Source organism: Carassius auratus, unplaced genomic scaffold (genome assembly GCF_003368295.1).
Source record: "Carassius auratus strain Wakin unplaced genomic scaffold, ASM336829v1 scaf_tig00215410, whole genome shotgun sequence".
Lineage (NCBI taxonomy): Eukaryota > Metazoa > Chordata > Actinopteri > Cypriniformes > Cyprinidae > Carassius > Carassius auratus.
The window spans coordinates 1,019,787-1,037,369 of NW_020528076.1; the positions used below are offsets into that span (position 1 = coordinate 1,019,787).

The 17,583-nt window shown below is 35.0% G+C and overlaps 3 protein-coding genes across 7 annotated transcripts in view; all 3 read right to left on the bottom strand.

The window, feature by feature from the left end:
- LOC113094583 (protein bicaudal C homolog 1-B-like) overlaps nucleotides 1-8,289 on the bottom strand; it is a 33,379-nt gene extending 25,090 nt beyond the window's left edge. For all 4 annotated transcript variants that reach the window (XM_026260170.1, XM_026260173.1, XM_026260172.1 and 1 more), the window contains exon 1: nucleotides 7,804-8,289. In XM_026260170.1, the coding sequence (XP_026115955.1) occupies nucleotides 7,804-7,990 (187 nt within the window). In that variant the 5' untranslated portion in view covers nucleotides 7,991-8,289. The remainder of the gene's footprint in view (nucleotides 1-7,803) is intronic.
- A 1,073-nt stretch (nucleotides 8,290-9,362) lies between these two features.
- Nucleotides 9,363-11,991, bottom strand: LOC113094571 (ubiquitin-conjugating enzyme E2 D4-like). Its single transcript, XM_026260156.1, has 7 exons — nucleotides 11,885-11,991; nucleotides 10,986-11,049; nucleotides 10,863-10,894; nucleotides 10,666-10,743; nucleotides 10,480-10,585; nucleotides 10,158-10,251; nucleotides 9,363-9,747 (listed from the first exon to the last, which is right to left on the bottom strand). Exons 1-7 carry the CDS (start codon nucleotides 11,969-11,971, stop codon nucleotides 9,702-9,704), a joined length of 507 nt encoding a protein of 168 aa, XP_026115941.1. The 5' UTR covers nucleotides 11,972-11,991; the 3' UTR covers nucleotides 9,363-9,701.
- A 3,040-nt stretch (nucleotides 11,992-15,031) lies between these two features.
- On the bottom strand, nucleotides 15,032-17,371 carry LOC113094581 (visual system homeobox 1). Of its 2 annotated transcripts, none has more exons than XM_026260166.1 (5): nucleotides 16,955-17,371; nucleotides 16,426-16,504; nucleotides 16,209-16,332; nucleotides 15,935-16,115; nucleotides 15,032-15,681 (listed from the first exon to the last, which is right to left on the bottom strand). In XM_026260166.1, the coding sequence occupies exons 1-5, from the start codon at nucleotides 17,337-17,339 to the stop codon at nucleotides 15,428-15,430; spliced, it is 1,023 nt and encodes a 340-aa protein (XP_026115951.1). In that variant the 5' UTR covers nucleotides 17,340-17,371; the 3' UTR covers nucleotides 15,032-15,427. The 2 variants fall into 2 exon arrangements, with proteins under 2 accessions (XP_026115951.1, XP_026115950.1); XM_026260165.1 differs by having other exon boundaries at nucleotides 15,223-15,681; nucleotides 15,923-16,115; nucleotides 16,955-17,368.
- Between the last annotated feature and the right edge of the window lie 212 nt (nucleotides 17,372-17,583).

Here is a 17,583-nt window from a genome sequence, read left to right on the forward strand (position 1 = left end):
AATAAATAAAACCCACATGTCAGAAAACATGCTGCACGCACAAGCAAATTAATAAAATACACAGCACAGTTATGGTGGTATCAAACCCGACCTACACACACATTCACACACAAAAGCCAGGATTAGATTGAAAATTAACTCACCGGCAGGTCATCCAAGATGTAGAGGAGTTTGTTTCTTTAATTGGAACAGATCTGGAGAAATTTAGCTTTACATCACTTGCTCTCCAGGTTATCCGCTGCAGTGAATGGGTTCCGTCAGAATGAGAGTTCAAATAACTGATAAAAACATCACAATAATCCACAAGTAATTTAGTCCATTCAATAGTATGTTTGTAAAAAAACAAATCCATCAAGAATCTGGCCAAAATACGAGTCTATAATCCATAATAATGCTTTCTTCAGTGAAAAAGTCCATCCCGTGTAGTCCTCTCACATCAAAATCCACAGACATATCGGTTTCGAATAGTTTCCGCTTGTAAACTATGCTTGCAATTTTCTCTCCTAGTTCAGACAAGACAACTTTTTCACTACAGAAAGAAAAATTATGTATAGAGGGCTTGTATTTTAGCTGGAATCAAAGGTTTGAAGTTATAAATGCACAGCTTTTCACTTCACAAGATGTTAAACGGTGAACTGGTGAACTGATTCGTGATGATTATTGTGTTTTTATCGGCTGTTTGGACTTTCAGTCTGACGGCACCCATTCAATGCTGAAGATCCATCAGTGCGCAAGTGGTGCAAAATTTCTCCAAATCTGTGAAGAAACAAACTCTTCTAGATCTTGGCTGGTGTGAGATGTACTGACATTTTGATATTTTATATTTAGTTTCACATCCTGCTGCGATAAAGAAAAACCTACAAAAATCACACATTTGGATCAAAAAGCCCCCCCGGGGGGGGGGGGGCATACGATTTCCATAAAGTCCCGAAATAAACTCCGTTGAACAAACATTACGTTTTTAATTAAAACCACACATCTAATGTAACAGCCATTGGGGTAAAGTAAAAACTGAATCCTAATATACAAACTATTCCCATATAAGTAAGTGAGAGAGAGAGAAAGAGAGACAATGCATTATTAAACTGTGTTTACATACTTTTCCCTCCGAATCGTCACTTGTTTGAGTGATTGTTTCTACATAAAATAACTTTTGTGCTTTCCTATTAAACCCTAAAGCTGTTCAGATTCCCTTGCGTGAACATTAATCATAGGTGAATCACTTTTCTCCATTAGTCTTTCTGAATAAGTCTTTAAAAATGAGCTGATATAGTTGTAGACTGGCCAAAGGGGAAAAGCACAAGAGTGGGTCTCCCTTCTGTTTCTCCCTCACCACGTTCGTCAATGTTCTTTTTAAGAAAAATTATTTTAATTGTAACTCTCTCTGTCCTGTTTCTCTCACTCTCTCTCCCATTTCCAGGAAAAGGGGAGAGAAACTGTGCCACACAATAAACTTTCACACAAAAACACACATCGCTAGATTTATGATCACGTCTACTGCTGCATCCGACCAATCAAAACAACAGCCATTCAAAACACCTCCAGATGTTCCACATCATCCGGAGCAAAGAGATGATTACGAGTCACTGAATCATAGGTGTGGGAAAAAATGCACTCATCACTACAACGATTGTAGAGTAAGCATATGAGTGTGTGTGAAAAGAGGTGTCGACAGTCTTGAAAATGTGGTAGCCTGGTGCTCTTAAGCACTCTTGTGCTGAACTGACCTTTGACCTGGGGGTCCAAATATCAAAGAAGCATTTACTCATGCAATCACACACATGAAGACATAAAAGTGGTGGAACGGGACTGAGAGTCTCAGTTTTTCCACTTTTTACAAACCATATAGTTGTAAAATTCAACAAAATACTAGAATGTAGTAGATATCAAAAATATAGTGATATCAAAAATATATAAAGAAATATGGTGAATTTTTGTGAGGACATTTTCACCTGCAGTTGCTACAGACATAAACTGTTTTTGTGAGGAATAGTTTATCCAGAAATTTTAAACACTGTTATTATTTAATTCAGCAAAATACTCATCAAGGAATACACACACACACACACACTCATACATAGATATATACATATACAGTGCCCTATACAGTGTATTGGAACAGTAAAGACAAAATGGTTTCTCTGCTGTGGAGTCAAGACATTTGCAAATATGATTAAAAGATGAATGTGCAACAAAACTACAGAATGACATTTTATTATTAGGTACTTCGACACATACATGTTTAACCATTTAAAAAAGACAGCACTTTTAGAGTTAATCTCACTATCTGATGTGAGCAAAAGTATTGGAACAGTCGAATTTAAGGCCGATGTAAAAGATTAAAAGCTAATATTTAGTTGCAGATCGCTTGCATGCAATCAGAGCATTGAGTCTGCAACCCATAGACATCCCCAGACTCTTGGTCTTATGCTTTGAAATGCTTTTCCCCAGCCTTTAACGCAGCCAATTCCAACTGTTTTGGGGAGTTTCTGTCTTTAGTCTCCTCTTCAGCTGGTGAAATTAATGTTCATTCGGATTTAAATCTGACTTTAAGACTTTACAATTCTTTGCCCTGACAAAGTCCTTGACTGAACTGGCAGGGTGTGTTGGGTCATTGCTCTGATCCAATATGAAGTGCTTTCTAATGAATTTGGTGGCATTTTCTTGAATATTAGAAAATGTCACCATTCATTCTGTTACTGCCAACATACATTAAGTCATCATTAAAATTAAGAGGTCATGTTCTAGAGACAGCCATGCATGCCCCATGCCATGACACCACCTCCACCAAGATTTACAGATGAGGTTGCATGCTTAAGATCATTTGCAGTTCCCTTTTTCTCTCCACACTTTTGATTTCCAATCACTTAGATTAAGGTTAATCTTTGTCTCATCGGTCCATCAACTCAGTTCTAAAACTCTACTGGCTCACATTTGAGAAGAAACTTGCTTTTCTCTTTTTGGTGCTGTTCAGAGTTTTGAATGTTGTGTATCTTCTGTAATCCTGTGTCAAATTCTCCTGCGGACTGTAGATTGACAGAGCATCACCCCAGCTTTCAGGAGATTGTTGGTGATTTTACAGACATGTATTTTAGGGTTCATTTTCACAGCTTTTATGATCTGTCTGCCTTCAACTACTGTTGTTTTTCTTAGCCGATCAGGTCGTAGTTGGTTGCTGATGCCGCCGGTAGTTTCCAAACTCTTGATTTCTCCATGCCCTTTGTTTTTCCTATAGTTCTAACTGACTTCCTCTATTCTTTTAGCATCAAAATAGCTTGTCGGCTTCCTCGTCTTCATCATGGTTTGTGTGTGTCATTGTCGAATGCAAGACTTAGAATGCAGAAGCAATGGATATAACTGATAAGAAACATTCCCTGCTTTTAATATCTAAATAATTAACGCAACGGACACAGCTGAACACTTAGAAAGACCTGCGAGGCAATTGTTCCAATACTTATGCTCACATCAGATAGGGAGATGAAACTCTGAAAGTGCTGATTTTCCTATCTGGTAAAACATCTTTGTGTTGAATAAACCAATAATAAAATGTGACATTCTGTAGTTTTGTCTCATTTTCATCTTTTAATCATATTTACAAATTTCTTGTTCAAATTTACAATACTTATGGAGGGCACTGTACATATATATATAAATATATATATATATATATATATATATATATATATATATATATATATATATATATATATATTTGTGTGTGTGTGTGTGTGTGTGTGTACAGTGGGGCTCGAAAGTTTGGGCACTCTTAGCAGAATCTGTGAAAATGCGAGTAATTTAAAAAAAATAAGAGAGATCATACTAAATGCATGTTATATTTTATTTAGTACTGTCCTGAGTAAGATATTGTACAAAAAAGATATTAACATTTAGTCCACAAGACAAAAAAATTGCTGAAATTACTATAATAACTACTATAATTACTCAAAAGTTTGGGAACCCTTGGTTCTTAATACTGTGTTCTGTTACCTGATGATCCACGACTGTCTTTTTGTTTTGTGATGGTTTTGCATGAGTCCCTTGTTTGTTCTGAACAGTTAAACTGAGCAGCGTTCTTCAGAAAAATCTTTAAGGTCTTGCAGATTCTTCAGTTTTCCAGCATCTTTGCATATTTGAACCCTTTCAAGCAGTGACTTTATGATTTTGAGATGCATCTTATCACACTGAGGACATTTGAGGGACACAAGTATTTAAAAAGATTCAAACATTCACTGATGCTCCAGAAGGAAACAAGATGCATTAAGAGCTGGGGGGTGAAAAAGTATTATATATATATATATATATATATATATATATATATATATATATATATATATATATATACTGTAATTCCTCAAATAAAAAGTGGTAGTCAAATAAACACTGGAATTACGGTAATTATATATATATATATATATATATATATATATATATATATACACACACACACACACACACACACACACACACACACAGTACAGACCAAAGGTTTGGACACACCTTCTCATTCAAAGAGTTTTCTTTATTTTCATGACTATGAAAATTGTAGAGTCACACTGAAGGCATCAAGGGCTATTTGACCAAGAAGGAGAGTGATGGGGTTAGAGCTGCACGATTAATCGTTAAAAGATCGCGATCTCGATTCAGACACCCTCTCGATCTCATTTCTAAAAGACGACGATTCCCCGAGTCTGTTAAACCTTTGACAAAGTCTTGCCGGATCATTCAAATCCGTGCGCGCACTGCCGCTGACACAGAGAGAGCTCTTACCATGTTTGGTTAAGAAACATCTTCACAAACAGTCTTTTCAACTACACAGTATTATATCTGTCTTACAGTCATTTATATTATCACAGAAATACTGGGATAAAGTTTATAGTTTAAATATAAACATTGATGTCTATATGGCAGCGATCAAAATATAACAAATCCCCTTTTGAAAGTACTGCGCTTTAAATAACGTTTGTGTCGATTGCATTGTTTCACCAATAGGTGGCGACAAGTGTCTTAATTTATTTGTCAATGAATTAATTTTTCATTCAAGAGAATCGTTCAAAAACCCCGATTCATCCAGAAATGAAACAAGTGTAGTAGGTTTATGAGTGAGTCGTTGAATCAGTGATCTAAACAACTTTTTCATCATTCTAATATTAAAAAAACTGGGGTTTTAAATATATTATATATATACTACCAGTCAAAAGTTTTTGAACCATAAGATGTGTAATGTTTTTTTAAAGTCTCTTCTGCTCACCAAACTATATTTATCTGATCCAAAGTACAGCAAAAACAGTAAAGTTTTGAAATATTTACCATTTAAAATAACTGCTTTCACTTGAATGTATTTTAAAATTCAATTTATTTCTGTGATGTGCAGCTGTATTTTCAGCATCATTACTCCAGTCTTCAGTGTCACATGATCTTCAGAAATCAATCTAATATGCTGTTTTGCCGTTCAAAAAAAACATTATTATTATTATTATTATTATTATTATTATTATTATTATTATTATGTTGAAAACAGATGAGTAGATTTTTTTCAGGTTTCTTTGATAGAAAGTTCAGAAGAACAATAATTGTGTGTAATAGAAATATTTTGTTATAAAAGTCTTTGTCACACTTGATCAATTTAAAGAATCCTTGCAAAATAAAATAATTAATTTATATACTTGTGATAATGATAATGTTAATAGTAATAATAATAATAAAGAATCGAAGGAGAATCGTGATCTCTATATGAGATCAAAAAATCGTGATTCTCAATTTATCCAGAATCGTGCAGCCCTAGATGGGGTGCTACGCCAGATGACCTGACCTCCACAGTCACCGGACCTGAACCCAATCAAGATGGTTTGGGGTGAGCTGGACCACAGACAGAACGGAAAAGGGCCAACAAGTGCTAAGCATCTCTCAGGGAACTCCTTCAAGACTGTTGGAAGACCATTTCAGGTGACTACCTCTTGAAGCTCATCAAGAGAATGCCAAGAGTGTGCAAAGCAGTAATCAGAGCAAAAGGTGGCTACTTTGAAGAACCTAGAATATGACATATTTTCAGATGTTTCACACTTTTTTGTTATGTACATAATTCCACATGTGTTAATTCATAGTTTTGATGTCTTCAGTGTGAATCTACAATTTTCATAGTCATGAAAATAAAGAAAACTCTTTGAATGAGAAGGTGTGTCCAAACTTTTGGTCTGTACTGTACTGTACTGTATTATATATATATATATATATATACACACACACACTCACAAACTTTTGGTCTGTACTGTATATATATATATATATATATATATATATATATATATATATATATATATATATATATATATATATATATATATATATATATATATATATATATATATATATATATATATATATATATACACACAGTACAGACCAAAGGTTTGTGAGTATATATATATATATATATACTTACACACACACATACATACGTATTTATGAGTCAACATCCGTAACTATATTGAGTTGGGTTGGCTTGTATGTATGGTAACAAATGCAACTACATGGCCTGCTATAAAAGACCAGAAGTTTTGTACTTGTTTAGAATACGTCAACACCAAACCACTACTGACCTAAACTTGTTTAAAATTGTACTGTATTAAAATTACAACAAAAGAAAACCAAAACGCACTGAACATTATTCTGCAGTAAAATAAACTGTCCACTGCTGACAGAGTGACTGTAAAATAGGATAAAATATGATGCGAGTGTTGAATTATGAAATTTAACCAGATGATGTTGCTTGAAAAATTTTTGTTTGGCTGTACTTGTGAGGAACGAATTTGTGAAAATGTCCCCACAAATTTAGCTAATCATGGTGAAATCTGACTTGTGAAGTGGTCCTTACGACTTGAAATGCTCATACATCAGCCAATTTGACACAACTGGTTTGTGTAAAGTTCAGTTTAAGTTCAGAACAGTAAATAGCATTAACCTAGATTAAAAGAAAACTCTGTGTCTATGAGAGTTCCTCACTGGTATAACTTCAAAAGACACAAAAACGACATAAATAGGTTTCTATGTGGGATAGTTCAACAAAAATGAAAAGTCATCATTCATTCATGTGATGTCATTCCATACCTGTATGGCTTTTTATGTGGAACATAAAAGAACGAATTTTCAGAAATGCCTCAGTGTTTTGTTTTCTGTCCTTTCAGTAGAAGTTAACAGTAACCAAAACTAGTTCTTCCAAAGAAGAATGAAAGTCATACAGTTTGGGAACCACATGAGGTTGAGAGCACAAAAACCAGTGTGTCTTCGAGATCTTCTCACCAGTATAGCGAAACCAGTATTCGTGTAACTATGACAGAGGTGCCCTTGATGGAGGGGTAATATTGCTCTCATATTTATAACTTACATCTGACATTTTATTGTGATGCTACTGAATTCATTGACTGGAATTTAACTTTCATGGCAGTACAATAATAAATGACTGAACTTATTTCTTAACCATGTTGTGAATGTCTAACCGCCACATATTTGTGCTCAATGAACATGAAGAGCTTTTTAATAGTTCAAGTGCAGTTAGTTCATGTGACTGCGGGTCGTATTTGGCTACTAAATTAATCTTTTTATCACCCCAATGCTGGTTTTTATGTGTTACACAACGATCAGTGTCCTCAGCACTTCTCTTTCAAGAGGGATTTCGAGGAAACATTGTGTTATTTTTATACACAACTATTTATGCTTCTCGACGCCATGCAACACTGCTAAAAGCATTTTCCAGACATCAAATTGTCTTCCCAATTCATTATGACAGTGTTTAAGAAGTTAACATACCCAGTAACATAGTTTCGAGTTTCTTGCGGTCAACTCGAAACCTTTCCTCGGTCCAGTCTGGGTCAGGCGGGGAGATGTGGCCGCAGTGCCCGCTAGAGTCATCCTCGGACACGGCTGACGGCGAGTCGTCACTCCGCTCGCTGCTGGAGCAATGATCATGATGCATGAAACCCAGCGGCTGTGCCATTGCGCTTTCAAGTGTTACTAACGTTCTAAACGCGGTTCATATGTGGAAGAGGCAAACGGCAAGTCAATATAAGGAGTAAAACATTACGTTTCCAGGCAAGTTTTTCCTATTCTGCCTTTGAAGTCCTTTAAGCCCCTCTGGCCAGTTACTGCCCCCGAGAAAAATCAGTCTGCCTCTAGATTCCTCTCCCCTCCACTTTTCCTCTGGCTCCAAGACCAGAACACACTATTGTTGGAGGACATGGATCCGATGCATGGATGGATTATGCTCCTTTGGGAGCATTCACGTGTCAGGATCACCGCCCACTCTCCTCCCAAAACTTTCTCATCATCAAATCCAGTTTGCGCGCCTAGTTTCCCGTGCACGCGCAAAATAGAACATTATTAAATTTTTAAAGTTGAAAATAGATTACAATCCAGTCTTACAAAACGACTTTTATGCACATTTTCTAAGATTCTATGATAGACATGTTTTCAATTACTGAATTAAATATATTATTTATATGTTGCCTTTGCATGTATTTATTTATTAAAAACCTTTTTAACTTAAAAAATGTCTAGGCAGTGTAACTCTAGAGAAAAAAAAACATAATTAAAAGAATGGCATTCTTGAAAAAAGAATCGTTGGCACTAGTTAAGTAGTTTGCTGGAATGTTTTATAAATATCGGTGAAGCATTTATTATTCCAATAGACGTTTGCAGTGTGGCCTAGCATACATGAATTCCATGTTGTTGTCGCTTAAAACGAAAAACCTTATACACACACACACACACACACACACACATTTCAATAAAAACAGAAAATAAGACAAATACACCTATACCTTATTCATAAATTGAAATATTTCATTCTGATTAAATGGAGCAAACTCTAAAAAAAAGGTAATTCACTTAAAATTTTACGTAAACGTCTTAGTATTTTTATGTAAGAGAAAGTGTTTTCACTTCACAAGGATATTGACGTTTTTAGTCAACAAATGAACCCTTTTGTAGAAAATATTTTTAAATGTATAAACATCGCCATCTAGTGGCACAAAGCTACGACACAACATAAAATTTGAGCAGAATGTGTTTAGAAGGTTGTCCAAACTCGGTCCAGGAGGACAGCTAGTGACTCCTGCAGAGTTTAGCTCCAACTTGCACCTTCCTCGAAGTTTTTAGTATGACTAGTATTACCTTAAACAGCTGGTTCAGCTGTGTTTAATTGGGGTTGGAGCTGAACTCTGCAGGGCCCTCCAGGAGCAGGATTGGACACCCCTGGTGTATAGTTGCATCCCTGATGTGAGCCAATTCCAAAATTACACAGATATGGAAAACATCTCATTGTCAAACAATATACCAGAGTCATCATAAAACAGCTGCACTGAGACATATTTTATAATAACACCTTTTTAATGCAAAAACAATAAAAATGATCCAGTATTGTATTTATTTCTATACAATAAAATTTCTAAAATGTAACTAATTCATTGGAAAATAAAACAAGAATTTTTTGTTATGTGTTAACTGACAGTTTGTTCCAGGATGCCTCTGTGAACAAGGGACAAGTGACTCGGCCTCCTGAACAAGGATTTTATATGTATTTACTGTACGTGTGTTTGTGTTGGGGATGTTTGTCTGTTGATAAACGTCTCGTCTCTGTACAGGTGCATTGCAGAGTCGTGTGCAGTAATAGTGTCCATGTGCAACCATGTCAGAATCTTGCCATCCAGTTACATCGCATACTTCTGAGTCCATTCCCTTGCCAGTCTGTTATACCTAAAAGACAAGAATAGACATCTTCATTAAAAGGAATAGCACTCTTGATGAAGCATTCGGAGTCATTTGGGTACTCAAACACTTTTTGTATTAAAAAATAGTAATAAAAAAAGAAAATGTAGAAAAGAAATGCAGTTTTGATTGACCCAGATGGTTCATACAGACACATCCCACCATATCGCTACCAATTTCATCCCCAGTGTTCATTTCCAGTAAAAAGATGACAGAAAGTTCAATCTCTTTAAGTTATTCTTGACTGTGCTGTGATTATTGACTGCTTTGATGTCGTGCAATAAGGTAGGACATTGTTTTGATACTTCTATCCCCTCCTTCTATCTCCACCCAAGAGTTAAATGCATACAGATAGAGCCATTTTACAAATAAACTCACACTTAAAAAAGCTCACTTACTTATCTTTGTCCGATTTGTAGATGTGTGCAATATCTGGAACTAAAGGGTCGTCTGGATTCGGGTCACAAAGGAGGGAGCATATGGATAATAAAACTGAAAAACAGCAACAGAAAACATCTGAATCATTTTAGTGGTGCTAATAAAAGTAAGATGAATATTTCTCATATTTAATGAAATAAAATCACTTAAAGCCTTAATTCTGAGCTCCACCTCTTTCAGTTGTATACTCCTTGCAATGGAGGATTATATTTCCTTTATCAGGATCTAGATGTAATCTAATTGGACGTTTATGATGAAAAGACCATATTTGTGCTCTCTAACCTTTGGATACCGTGAGGGCGGGTGACCACTGGGAGCGCAGAATGTCCAAACAGATGCTTCCATTACTGTTGATATTTGGGTGGTAGATTTTTGTTGTGAAGGCAACCTTTAAGCAACACAGTATCAGGTTATCTAATGACAATTCAGTCATTGAAGGGGAAAGAACAGTTGTATTTCTCCACTCACTTTTGGTGGTTTAAAAGGATAATCAGTCGGGAAATGGATTGTGAGGAAGAAAACCCCTCCCTGATATGGACTATCACTCTAGGGGGAGATAAAAAGAAAGCATTTGTGTATGACAGAAGCCAATCCCTTTGTTTTACTGAGCCAATAACTAATTTCCTAAGATAAACATTAACCTGGAATTACTCATGTGTACTTACTGGGCCCATTATTGTCGCCTGCCAGTGAAACACTGAAAGTGCAAATAGAAGATATATTGAGCAGACCGTCCTGTCAAAGTATTAAAGGCCAGTGATGAGTACATAGTTAGCAGGCACACTTACAGTCTTCTCCAAGTGGTCCAGCTGAGCACTGCGAGGGTGGATCCCGTTGCAAGTCCTGTAGCTCCTACAAATACAGTATAAATGCATGTAAATGTCTATGCTTCAAAAACAGACTTGCATGTTGCTGTCAGTTCAGATAAAAAAAAACGACAACAACAACCTAATATCAAGTTTTGATATATATATAAAATTCATAAGCAGTAACCCAGGTCTTATAAATGAATAATAGGAAATAAAGAATGTGTTTTACAGTATTGATTTAATAGCTTAATCTCTCTTTCTTGTTATTTTAAATGTTTATTTTTAAGTAAACATTGTTATGTGCTTCTGTAATTTAGTCAGTTTTGTACTTTAAATTCAAACTATTCATTTCAGTTAGTTTCCAAGGCTCTGTTTACGTTTTTCATCGCATATTTACATTTCATTTTAACCTTAATTTAATTCATGAAAACATTTTATTTTAATTTAACACACACACACACATATATATATACATACCAACGTTATATTATAATCAGTGTAGTTATGACTTTCATATTATATTGTACGCTACATAGATAATTATTTTATGAGATACTTACTATTTAAATAAGGTAAACCTTTTTAACTAGAGCTGCTTAAAACATCCGTCGACAGTCTAAATCAATACAATGTTATACACATTAGAATTATAATGTAACATTTTTGATGTCCTGTAAGACTTCTTACAGTCCTCTTTGTTCTCAACATCAAGCTCTTCTCATCTGGCCGACAAATAAATTCTTCAACCCTTCTGACTTTAGTAATGGGGACCGAGAGATGGTTCACTGTATCAGCCATGTGTAGATCTTTTGGATCGCCGGTATGCTATTCTACTCTCACGACATCTATTCCGTTTAGAAATAAAATATATATATTACCTTTTGGATCCTTTTCAAAGCCATCAGACCTCCGCTTCTTTTCTCCGCCTGAGGATGTGAAGGGAACAACAATGAGAGGGTGGACATTAGGGCAGTCTACTTCAAAATAAAAGTCTTTGTAACCTGTCATGGAACTGTGCGCAAACAGCAAAATAAAGCACCGCGTGGGATGGCTTATTCTGTGAGGTTCAGGATGAGAATGATTTAGATTTGTTTCAGAATTACTATGACTTTAAATAATAATTTATTTAAATTTAATTTAATGCATTGGTACACAGGTACAACTTCTGTTTATTTGAGAAATTCAGATGGCTGTGCTCAGCCCTCATTTTAATGGAACTAGGTCATTGGACACTGGAGTCCTGGCAACAAATAAGAGTTATCCATAAAATCCTGCACTAAGTGTGTGTATGTTCCCAAGGAATGACCAATGAATACTAAGTGATTTAAAGCACCTGCCAAATGAATGCATGTAAATGTAGCCCCAAATGTATTAGGCAGGAAGGCAAGGCAGAGTGTTTAGTAGTGGATGGGTGGCGAGGGATTACTGTAATTCATTTCTGATGCAGGATGCAGGGTGCAGATGTTCTGTTTGCTAATCACAAATTAGAGCTAATCCCAATAAACAACATATCAGACAGAATTACTGCCAGCATCATCTGCAGTGGGCTCTACTTCACTTCGCTTGTTTGTGTAGTTTTGTGCCCATATCTTTCAAAACATGTCTGTTAAGACATAATTTCATGTTATAAAGGTTGTTCATACTGGTTAATTGTTTCCTTAGAGTCAATTTTTTAAAGTATTTTTATTGTATCATATTTGTATCTTATTATGATGTTATCTTATATAGACTCAGTAACCAATTTCATTTTATTATTATTTATTTTATAATTATTTAATATATGATTTCTATTGTTTTTATTTATTTATAATATTATATCATATTATTGGTATATTAAGTATTCTATATATATATATATATATATATATATATATATATATATATATATATATATATATATATATATATATAATAATAATGTTTATATATTATTTATATATGATACATAATTTAGAAATGTATTGTGTTATATTTAATGCATTAATATGAAGCAAAGGGTTTAGCTCTTATTTATTTGATTTATTGCAGCTTGCAGCCTTCTTTCATATGGCCACTAGATGGAAGCACTACACGATCAAAACATGTTCAGCTGTTATTGCGTGGTAGACATTGTGCATCTCATTGCCTTTAGATTCAGGACACTCAGAAAATTTACACTAAGTTATATATATTATATGTCTGCCACCCCATTGAACGCAAACACAAACAATATTATTATAGAGGTTTAGTGTATTGTTTACCAGCTGAGGTGAGTATGCACAGATTATATCGTACCCTATGACATTACAGAAACTTTAGTAGTCAAACCACGAAAATTACAACATTGGCTTGGGTATGTGTTTTAGTTATGCATTAAAATGCCAACTGGTCTCGCTTCAGACAACCTTGTCAATTTCATCAGGGAAACGCTGAACTAAATCGGCTTGTTCAGTGATTTCACAGGGCTTGCCAAACGACTACCGAGTGCCAAAAACACATCTGCATGTTTGGAGCTCTCCGCACTGCTAAGCTACTTACAAATTAGCAGTGGACATAATATTTTCTCTTCATCATTATCATAAACATCACAGCTTTGGTGTCTGCCAATCACAGACACTACAATAAACATGGCTAATTTTTGGCTCTGAATCATCTGAAATCCTGTGTGGGGTTAAAGTTAAACCTATAATCAGAAAAGATGTTGAAATGGGATTATTATGATTATTTTCTGTTATTATTATTATTTAATTATTATTATTATCTGTTTTATATTATTATTATTATTATCGCGACATTCAGCGGTCTGTCAGATGTTGCACTTACAAAATTATTCAAAAAGTAACGGGGTCTACTTTTAGAGGGGAAAAAATAAACAATTAACTATAATAGTTTAAAAAGGACCCATCATGTTATTCTGTTAAGGGCAGTTGACACGAAAGATTATTGGGATGATAGTATTTTAATAATTTAATTCCTGGGTCCTGAGCTTGTCTCGGGCTGAAGTGTTTTTAATCTCTGTTTTCATGCCCCTCTCCTTTGTTAATCTGTTTTTCTATTATTCTCTTTAAACCCCTAAAAAAAACAATTACTTTCCCTAATGACATATTATTGAGATTACCTCAAAAGCAATAGATACTATCAAATAGTTTATATACCCATTAACAAATGACAGTAAATTTAGCCTAAATGATAACTGGTATAACACGCCAATACATATATTATTAATAAAGTAATAATAATGTTTAAATATTATTTTGTTTACAATTATTTATGTTAATATTTGTTAGATTATTCCAAAGTTGCTGAATTGTAAATGGTTGTTTTTAAAGCAAAGCCATCTGTGTGAGAATATGAATTATGATGATATGCCACGGAATTAGAGCTAAACCTTTGCATTAAACAACTGGATAAAGAAGTGATTTTAATGAATAATGAGAATCAAAATATGGTAATATTACAAACACTGTGCTAATCGGTTTCCATTGACCAGATGTGACTTCAAACATGGAGATCTAAATAATAACTGTCTAGAATAGAAAGAAAAAAAAATGAACGTGATTTTGTAGATCTGCAGGTGATGTTATTGCAATGCAGCATTTAAAATATCTGCAGAGCTTTTTGCTGAGGTTGTTAAAATAAAAAATATCTGGGAACGGATCTTGCAAGCTGATGTGTATTAAATATGAATGGGCTGTTGAGTAGTTTGACAGTTTCTGGGAAATAAACTGCTTAATCTTGTTGTTGTTTGGCTTAAATAAGTGTTAACAGACCATCTAATAGGTCAGTTGTATAATGGAAGACATCTGTATACGTTTCTCATGTGTTTGACAGCAAGAAGACTGGGACCAGTGATGAGCCTTTTTCTTAAACTTCCTCTTCTATGTGACATGTTAATGTCTTTTTTTTAAAGTCAAGGCAATATTTTTATGTCTGTGTGCTGAAACATTAAAGAAAACAGAAAGCAAGTTTCAAAAGCATAATTTTTGTTGTTGTTGTTTTCATGATATGGATTTGTTTTTGCTGGTATTATATTGCTCTGTTGATGACATTGATCAATGCAAAATATTTATCATCACAGCAGGTGAAGTGCTTTAAAATCATTTCTCTTCCATAGACACACACTTTTTGACAGAAAGAGAAAGAAAATAGAAAAAAATAATAATAATTTAAAACTCATTTTAAATCAGATTTATGGATAATTCCCATAATATTTAACACTTTTTACATGAATATTTTTTACACATGAAAGATACAATAATTTAGAATAAAACAGTCTCATATTCAAATACTTGATAAACAACAACAAAAAAATAAATCATAACACAGGAAAGCTGACAAAACAAAACCATTTTCAAAAGATGACAGACTGTATAAACCTTTAGTCCTTTTTGTCCCTTTTTCCTTCTTGTGCACTTCAATAGTGTCCATATTCATTTGCATATTTAACTCTCAGTTCCAGAATCACTGCTGTCTCCTGTGCCAGGTGGTGATCTTTTCAAAGTGCATTTACTCTCTTGTTTTGAAGTGCTGGACAAATCTATTGCCATGTCCTCTGAGTCGTCTGCTCCGGTAGTTCCACTCGACCATGTTGTGTCACTGTCCTTCCCCTTGTGTTCGTCTGAATATGAATCTGAATGCATTGATTCAGGTGAACCGGGAGCTTTTTTTGTGATTTCCAGAGATTTTTTGTGCATTCCTGAAAGAATAAAATGCAGATGCAATTTAAAAAAAATGTAGCTTAAGTTGCCAAATATTTGTAGTTGGATTACAAAACACTTTTAGGTCTGTTTAAAGCCCAGTTCATGTAAATGTTAATTTTATGCATTGCAAGTGTAAAATATGGGCAACAGCAGACAGACATTCACAAGACACCTCAGCTATGTATTCAATTGATCAAATACATATTTGAGACTTTGAGTATTAAATAGAAAAACCACCTGCTGGCTCACCTAGAAGCCAGGGAGCACAGGAGCCCATCATGCCATTCTTGGCTGAATTGATGATGGATTCTGGAAGAGGAATGGAGTGACGGACCATGGCACCATACAGCCCATATTCTGCCATAACGCTGCTGCGGCCCCAGCACTTCTCCCTTTTCCTCCACTTAGCACGGCGATTTTGAAACCATACCTGGGCAAAAACAAATCTGAGCATTAGCTAATGGAAAGAGAGAAAGATCAAGTTAGAAAAAGAGAGGGAAAAACTGTGAAAATCATTGTATACCTGTATCCTGTCCTCTGGTAGCTCTGTCTTCATGGCCAGCATTTCTCTTGCATACACATCTGGATAGTGCGCTTCATGGAAGGCTTTCTCCAGCTCCTCAAGCTGATGCGAGGTGAAAACTGTCCTGAAAATCAAAACGAGATGTGTGGTTAATAAAATGGATCACCAGATCCTTACATAACAAACATTTAATGTAATATTTAATTTCTTTACATACCTGTGCCTTCGCTTTTTCCTCTTTTGTGAGTTCCCTGAGTTTTTCCCATCATTGTGATCCCCAGAAAGACAGTCATCATCTGTAATTAAAAACATTATTTATTTTTATAAAAAATAAAATTCCTTGACAGATTATAATAGAATTTCATATGTTTGGTAAAGGGGATTTATTATAATAAAACATTATATATATATAATATATAATATATATAAAGTAACTAAAATGTTCTTTAATTTAAGTTATCAGTTTTTACAAATTCAAAAAAGTCAAAAACATTTAATATGACTTAATAAACCTGACTATATTAGGTAAAATCATCAATTATATCAAGTAGATATTTTTACCACTAAAGATTGCCAATTTTTATTTAGATTATTATTTCAGATTCTATCAAATTAGAAGTAAATGAAAAAAATAAAATAAAAAAATAATTGCAAAAAGATAAAAGGTAAATTTCAGGGTCAGTTTCAGCACCAACTTCAGTGAACAGCTCTTTGGCTGATTCAACAAACAATAAAGTGATTTGTACCAGAATAGGCGTCCCGTTGCTGTTCTAAATTCTGCATGAAGTGACTCTCTGTCCGTGACTGCAGGAGAGGGATGTGGCTCGGGAGGAAACACGAGGAACCGGGAGGTTGTTGTGCTGCCAAACTGCAGAGAAAACCCAAGCCGAGCGGGAAAGAGCCTCCGGGGAAAGCAAATCCTCCGAGCGCCGCGCTCTGCGCCTCTCCATTGGACCCCGCACCAGGACCGGACTGATGCGGCTGAAGTTCCGACTCCAGACCGAGCAGATCTGTGATTGCGAATCCTTTGGACCTAAATCCAGATCCATTAAGACGTGATTTGTCGATTCCGAATGATGGATAAAGTTTAACCTTAGGTTTTTCGTCTATAGCCTCTTCTTTACCCGTCATGGTGGCAGTGTGTAAAAATTCACTCTGTCTCTGAGGAGGTCAGGTTGGTGGGACGGTTAAGCGCTCTGGCGGGACCATTTATCCGTCCGTCCAGTCCAGCAGATAGCCCTACTGTCCAATCAGATTCAAAGTCTGATACGTCCATGAGAAGGCGTTTCCCTTTTTCAATCACAAAGGATTAATTGCCACCAATTTTCCCTTTAATCCGATAAGGATTTTCCTCTTCTATCTGAACTGGTCCTAA

Excerpts from the sequence above, each read along its gene's own strand:
- LOC113094571 (XM_026260156.1), bottom strand. The coding sequence starts at position 11,971 with ATGTCCACCCTCTCATTGTTGTTCCCTTCACATCCTCAGGCGGAGAAA. Across the intron at positions 10,895-10,985 it reads TGGACCACTTGGAGAAGACT|TGTTTCACTGGCAGGCGACA; the intron begins GTAAGTGTGCCT and ends TTGCACTTTCAG. Across the intron at positions 10,744-10,862 it reads AGGCGACAATAATGGGCCCA|AGTGATAGTCCATATCAGGG; the intron begins GTAAGTACACAT and ends ATCTCCCCCTAG.
- LOC113094581 (XM_026260165.1), bottom strand. The coding sequence starts at position 17,339 with ATGACGGGTAAAGAAGAGGCTATAGACGAAAAACCTAAGGTTAAACTT. Across the intron at positions 16,505-16,954 it reads GCAACGGGACGCCTATTCTG|ATGATGACTGTCTTTCTGGG; the intron begins GTACAAATCACT and ends TTTTAATTACAG. Across the intron at positions 15,682-15,922 it reads GCTTCTAGGTGAGCCAGCAG|GAATGCACAAAAAATCTCTG; the intron begins GTGGTTTTTCTA and ends TTATTCTTTCAG.